Raw genomic sequence first — 7,397 nt, forward strand, 5'->3', positions numbered from 1 at the left:
ATTTTCAAATTTGGCAACACTGGTCAGACAAATATGCTTCGTTTCTTTAGGGGTTACTACGATTCCTTGGTGGTGGTGCTCAGGCGGGACTTGGAGGAAAAGCAAAGGGCATCTGTGACGATGCAGTGACAAGAGGCAGCGATGGTGGTTGTAGCAGGGGACCTGCCAGAACTCAAAGCTACAGGTTGATTTTAGGATCTGGGGCCACAGAGTTCTCCTGACCCTAAATAGCTTGAGGTTCTGTTGGAGTTTTATCTACATTGTCCATTATTGGTTAAGGAATGACCTGGACAGATCACTGGGAAGGTCCCCTTCATTGCTTGAACAAAGGTGTTAGGTGGGAATAGATGTCCTATTAGAGGAAGAGGGAACACCTGCCCCTAGAGGGGGTTTTCTTGACAGGGAGAGGGCACATGCATGTATCTCACAAAGTGAGGCACAGTACAACAGTCTAATCACATAAGACTCTACAGTGAAACACAGCACAGTAATGCAGTGAGGTTAGCTGAAGACAAAGAGATCTAATATTATCTTAAGACTGATGTTTCTTTCAAAAGTTGATCCACTTGTGGTTAGAATCTAAATAAGTTACACATTATCCCCAGTTAGACGACATATACAATATGTTCACTAAAGGAATGGAGTTTATAAGGGGAAAAATCACTCGATTCCATTATCTGCTCATGAGGCCCCTGTGTGCACAGATGCTGTGCGGAAGCACACGGAAGACGCCATTTGCACATTCCTATCAGCAAATATCCTTTGATGAGGAGACTTCCGGTGGCTGCATGTCATGGCAGGGAGTAAGTGTAAGTTAGGCAGTGATTTGTGGACTTCACGTTTTGCTGTTAAAAATGTTACAACAACAAAAAAAACAAAAATAAAAATAAAAATGTTACAATGATAATCTATCTGTGTCAGTCTGTGTTCACTTTTTTTTTTTGAAACAGAGTCTCACTACATCACCCTCTGTAGAGTGCAGTGGCATCACAGCTCACAGCAACCTCAAACTCTTGGGCTTAGGTGATTCTCTTGCCTCATCCTGGGACTGCAGGCACCTGCCACAATGCCCGGCTATTTTTTTTTGTTGGAGTTATCATGGTTGTGTTAGCTGGCCTGGGGCCAGGTTCAAACCCACCTACCTCGGTATATGTGGCTGACGCCCTACCCACTGAGCCATGGGCGTCACCCCTGGGTTCCCCTCTAAGACTTATTTCATCCGACTTAATCCCTGGCAGCAGCATTATTGACCCTAAGTGTTTGACCACTTGAGACTCTGGCTACACGGCCACATGGAGCCTCCCTATTCTGGATTTGCTGCTCCCCGACCACATCAGGCAGCAGCTGCCCATTTGAGGGGGAAGAGTCACTCTGATTTGCTTTCCTTTGACCACGGATGTGTATCATAAACTCCAGGGCCATTTCTATTCCTCCCTTTCTGAGTTCTGTGTGCATCTTTTTCCATTTGGTGGGTCTTGTAAGAAATCCCAACTTGTCAGAACACTAAAGATATGTTTAAAGGAAAATCAAAATTTAATTTAATTTCAATTTAAAGGAGGTTTGGGGGTGATTAAACATCACTGAGAAAGAGCTTCAGACACACTCACCCCAATGCACTTGACCACTTTAGCCATGACGTTGCCCTGCGGCTGGTACTTCTTGTACATGCTGCTGCCCATGACAAACACAACTAGACAGAGCGAAGGAAGACGTGTCAGCAGGGGGTCCGCCAGAGCCACCGGGGCCCAGACAGACACGCTTTCATTTGAATTATAACCTCATTTTGGAAATATCCAGATTACTTATGGAATGGGCTTACCTCACAGTTTAGAAAGTGCTTTTGAATCTAACAACCACAGAAGCCTCTGAGGCCTATTGTATGTTTACTCTAACATACAAACCTTTAGCCTGGTCTCTACTGGCCAGAACTCAAGGCAGCTCCACACACTCAGTGCAGCCATTTATGCACAAGTTCTATGTCCGTGCAACCAGGGACAATAGGAGCAAGTGCTTTCCCCAGATTAAAATGTATTGATATTATTCTACAAAGTCAATATCTGTAGGTGTAAGTTTCTGCCTGTAATGGCTAGGGGAATTTTCTTTTTTTTAATCTTATGTGATAAAAAAGCATCTGTTGAAACTTTAATTCAATCCTATGTGGTAGAAATGATTTTTGTGGTCACTATACAGAAGCACAGTTAAAATTAATTGCATTTGCAGCTACCATTTTGTAAAAGTTAGAAGCAACTTTTCTTTTCTTTTTTTGAGACGGAGTCTCAAGCTATCCCCCTGGGTAGAGTGCCATGGCATTACACTCACAGCAATCTCCAACTCCTGGGCTCAAGCGAGTCTCCTGCCTCAGCCTCCCAAGTAGCTGGGACCACAGGCGCCGGCCACAACGCCTGGCCATTTTTTTTGGTTGCAGCCATCATTATTGTTTGGCAGGCCCGGGCTGGGGATTCGAACCCGCCACCTTAGGTGTATGTGGCTGGCGCCTTAGCCGCTTGAGCCACAGGTGCTGAGCCAGAAGCAACTTTTCAATGAGACCATTCTTCTATGGACTTTCTTAGGCATATTATGAAAATAACTTAATAACTTGCATTTCTGCAAGAGACTCTGAAAACAGTCCCTATGGTGGGATTTCTGATTATCCAAAACTACCATTGAATAATTGAAAAGCTGCAGGCATAGCTTGAATTTTTCTTGTTTTCCTGAATTAAGCAAGCCTAAGATTTTTGATAGCTCCTCATTCTCAAGCATATCTCCAGTAAGTGCCTATCTTATGGATGTCCTTTATAGCTGACAGGAGAGGCGTTTGTTTATTTTCTTGCTCAGGGTTAACTTTTCTCAACACAGACAAGGATGGCAAAAACGTCCATTAGTTTGAGTCTATATTATCTTTTGCCACCTCATATTTTAATCATTAAGCTTCTGGTTAACTGGAGCTAATTCAAAGACAGAAATTTCTACAGGTAGTGTTTGATACATAGGATTTGTCCTGTTCTAAATTCCTCTAAAAGAAAAAGTATAATCTTTGATACAAGGATCTCTTGTACAGATTCAGTGAAAATTTACCTAAAGTATTTAACACAGTGACACAAAGCAAGACTTTTTGATATGCTCTCTCTCTCCCCCACCCAGAATTAGAGAGTAGAAGGTATGAATGAACCTTGTAGGTGTCTGAAGAATTATGAAAGAAAAGAAATTAAAAAGTGGAAAATACTGAGCTATTGCATCAATGTAAGGATAAAGCCAAATTGCTACAACATAAGCAAAAGAAGTTGAAAATGGGCCTATTTGATAATGTTAAGATTTGAAAATAAAAATTGGAGAGAGACATGTCATTACCCGGGGAGCAAAGCTGACAGTGGTGATCAAGGGTAGGGAACCTGTGGCTTCAAGCCCAAATGTGGGGACTGTATATTTATTCTAGAGGCACTCTGGGGATCCTCCAGACCCCCAAGTGCAGCCCCTCGACCGAGTCCAAACATCACAGAAAAGAACAATCTGGATGAAATCAGAAGCTTGCAGGTTTGAAGATGATAGATTATCAACATTTGTATGTTCATTAGAAATATTTCAATGGCATTTGAGCCAGGTTGCCATTTCCTCTACAGAGTTGAAAGTGAAAGCTTTCAGCCTTGGGTCAGCTACCCGAGCATATTCCACCACCTTCATTTCAATCTGCATAGAGAGTAGCACCCTGAAAGGTCTAGCTCAGCTGACTTCGTTCCCTGTTTGATCCTATTCCCTACCTTCTTTGAATACTCAGAGCATGTTGAACATCTGATCACATCATTTTTGTTGCAACTTGTTACATGGACTTTTAAATTTAGTCATGATCATTAATGTAGGGCATGACATGGCCCCAATTCTACTGATTTCTACTTACTCAGGGATACAGCCATGAGAGCAGCAGGAACCCCAAATGCCAGTGGGTAACAAGCTTGTTGACTGTGAATTCCACATTGTTGAACTGGAGAGAAATCACAAGATTAAAATTCATTATGGCCTTGGGAATGCACTTATAGTTTCCTTTTTTTTTTTCCCTCCGAGATAGAGTCTCACTGTTGCCCTTTGTAGAGTGCCGTGGCATCACAGCTCATAGCAACCTCCAACTCTTGGGCTTAAGCGATTCTCTTGTCTCAGCTTCCCAAGTAGCTGGGACTACAGGTGCCCACCACAACACCTGGCTATTTTTTGGTTGTAGTTGTCATCACTGTTTGGCAGGCCTGGGCTGGGTTTGAACCTGCCAGCTCCAGTGTATGTGGCTGGGAATCCTAGCCACTGAGCTACAGGTGCTGAGTCAAAATTAGTTCCATTTTTAAATATCCCTCACTGATTGCCACACATTGCTTTACATCCTGTTGTAGACTTATCTATTTGCCTCACTAGATGTCTTTGCCTTCTGAGCAAAGCAGCATTGGCACAGAAAGCAGGAGGTGGAAACAGGTTCTAATCTTAGCCCCTAAATAGATGTGTCATCCTGGATAGGCCAAAATCAATGGGCCCCTGTTGGTCCTCTGGATTTTCTTAGTGAGGGAGATGTGTCATCCTGGATAGGCCAAAATCAATGGGCCCCTGTTGGTCCTCTGGATTTTCTTAGTGAGGGAGATAAATATGACGTAGATGTAATAACTTGATTCTAGGGGACTCAGTAAATAATCTCGAAAGTGCCCCGGAAAATCAATATTGTATGTTCTTGCATTCATGACAATCAGGCAACAGTTCAATGATCTCAGGCAGAGGTTGACAACTTTTTTTGTAACTGGTAAGAGAGTGTTTCAGCCTTTGTCAACCATTTGGTCTCTGCCTTTGTAGGCATGCAGCCGCAGACAACATAGATGTGAATGGTCTCCTCCAGACGTCTGCATTCACTCCACAGGCCGCAGTTTGCCAACCATGACTGAGACTTATTTTTACTCTGAAATCCCAGTATTAGTAAGGAAACAAATTAGGACTGTAAGAAGAAACAGATTGCAGGAAATCCCTTTGGTGGAACGCTGTAGCCTCCAGGAATTATCTGATCCTACAGGGGTAGCAAAGGTTTAACCAGCTGTTGCACCGTTCTGTAGCGTGTGTAGAGAAAGATGTTAAATTTCGCAAAAGCGTTGGTCATGCAAATGTTTCCTGTTCATGGCAACACAAAACATTTTTTCCCCTGTAAGGAATATAAATGTCTTAGTCAGATCCTCACTTGAGCTGATCATAACAGCTTTCCAGTTCCCTCACTTATTAGTTATATAAAATCTCTCTGGTCAGTCCAGAGGCCTATGGGGAGGAGGTCACTGGGGGGTGGCAGCAGAGACTGCGCTCTCCTTTCGCAGCGGGGTCAGGACTATGGAGGCAGCCATGGCAGCGCCGACCTAGAGTTGGCAAGGCCGGGACTGGGAGTGCTGCAGTGAGATGGCCCAGCTGAACCCACTAGGCACTCGTGCCATGCGCCACCAGTATGTCCAGTGCCAGGTCTGCTGCCCCGCCCACGCTCCTCCTGCCAGTGTGGCCTGCCTGTGCCCATGCTGGTCTTGGCCGTCAGTGTCTCCTCGCTGTTTGCCACCCAAGGCTGTTGTATAAGGAACAGCCTTGGAAGACAGAGATGGTGTTTTCCACCAGTGACTGAGTACATATCCCTGATTGGGGTCTTTGGACTGAATCCAAATTTTACAAAACAAATTCTTATAGTAAGTACGGGATCTAGAGGGCCACATGTGGCCTTGAGGCTGCAGGTTCCCCACCCCTCAGAGCAAAGGGTGGGGACGCATATTGTCCTGGACAGCAAAGACCTGCTCTGGACCAAAGGGTAGGCATGTTTGCTGCCCATCTTAAAAGATCAGGGTTCCCTAAGCTTAGGGTTCATCTCCTGGAACACAGGTGTTGACTGGCATCAACTTGTCCTATAGCAACTGGGATTCTGGGAACCAGTGCAAACTCTTGATGCTTTGGATTATGCTATTTCTCTAAGTGATAAACTGTCCTTTGTCTCTGACCCCTGTCAGCGTCCATGAAACTGGTAGGCCACTTCCTAGTCTGCAAGTACGGTAACATCTCAGATCCTTCTACTAGTTTGCTCTGAAGTAAATGATCCAGTACAAGTGAAACTTAAATCTTAGTTCTTAATTTTCAGACATGTCTTAATGTTTCTTTTATTTATATTTTAAATAAACAAGCTAGTAGCCAATTAAGATCTGAGGAAAAAAATAATAAAAACTTTCCCACATGTTTACTTTGTATATGTAAGATTTTATTTAAAAAATTATTCTGTAATCATTTTGCAATTCAAACATGGGTAGTGTAATAGAACCTGGGGTGGGAGAGGTAAGCAAATCTAACACAAGAATAAAGTGACTAAATTTTATACAAAACAAGGTAGAATGCGGTCTGAGTGTCTATCATCTTCAAATCACTATTTTATACATATAAATCCACAGAAAATATATATTTCATAAGATTAAAGTCTAGACACCATGGTCTTATGAGTTTGTCCCCAGTAACACCAAATATTCCCTTCCAAATGGGAAATTAACAAACTCTCCCTGAATCCTAGCACTGTGGGAGTCCGAGGCAGGTGGATTGCCTGAGCTCAGGAGTTTGAGACCAGCCTGAGCAAGAGCGAGACCCTGTCTCTAAAATAAGCCGTGTGTTGTGGCAGGTGCCTGTAGTCCCAGCTACTCAGGAGGCTGAGGCAAGAGAATCACCTAAGCCCAAGAGCTGGAGGTTGCTGCGAGCTGTGCTGCTATAGGACTCTACAGAGAGCAACAAACTAAGACTCTGTCTCAAAAAGAAAAAAAAAGAAAGAAAGAAAAGAAGTAAACCTTGAAAGAAAAGCAGCTCATTTCTGTCTTTTAGGCTCCCGGTATCTCTCAGAACGTACCTGACAGTGAAGCAAAGGGCAAGACGCAAGGAACAAAACAAAACGCAGAGAACAAGGACTTAGCCTTTTCACCTTTCTTCCTCACAATTAAAACAAGGAAAAGAGAAGTCACGTTCAGCTATTTCTTACCTCTGAGCATGGGCGTGATGATGGTAGAAAGCAAACTTCCAGCATTAATGGCCAAATAAAAGATGGAAAAAAATCTGTTTCTTTGTTTTTCCTGTGATGGAAAGGGCAGAGGTATAGTAAGATGACTTGGGCTCCGTACCAACGGGGCAGACGTGGCCAAGGATCTGACCTGGCTCCCTACTTGATTTTGGTCACCGTCCTGCTCTCTAGTGGACATGAACATAACTGAAAGAACAGACGTTGTGCCAGTGGAACCTGACCCCTGTATGTTATAATCCCTTCCTATGGTCTTGAGGGAGGCATGTGCTCTTACCTGGTCCTCTTCAAACTGATCTCCACCAAATGCAGACACACAGGGCTTAATTCCTCCAGTGCCCAGCGCGATCAGGGCCAGGCC

At 43.8% G+C, this 7,397-nt stretch overlaps 1 protein-coding gene across 1 annotated transcript in view; it reads right to left on the reverse strand.

Moving 5' to 3' along the window:
• SLC15A1 (solute carrier family 15 member 1) overlaps positions 1–7,397 on the reverse strand; it is a 40,851-nt gene that overhangs the window by 13,379 nt on the left and 20,075 nt on the right. Inside the window, exons 6-9 of the mRNA XM_023513107.1 lie at positions 7,314–7,395; positions 7,001–7,091; positions 3,893–3,976; positions 1,608–1,690 (exon numbers count right to left, since the gene is read on the reverse strand). Of these exons, the coding sequence (XP_023368875.1) occupies positions 1,608–1,690; positions 3,893–3,976; positions 7,001–7,091; positions 7,314–7,395 (340 nt within the window). The remainder of the gene's footprint in view (positions 1–1,607; positions 1,691–3,892; positions 3,977–7,000; positions 7,092–7,313; positions 7,396–7,397) is intronic.

Source organism: Otolemur garnettii, unplaced genomic scaffold (assembly GCF_000181295.1).
Source record: "Otolemur garnettii isolate 467f Iridium unplaced genomic scaffold, OtoGar3 scaffold00034, whole genome shotgun sequence".
Classification (NCBI taxonomy): Eukaryota; Metazoa; Chordata; class Mammalia; order Primates; family Galagidae; genus Otolemur; species Otolemur garnettii.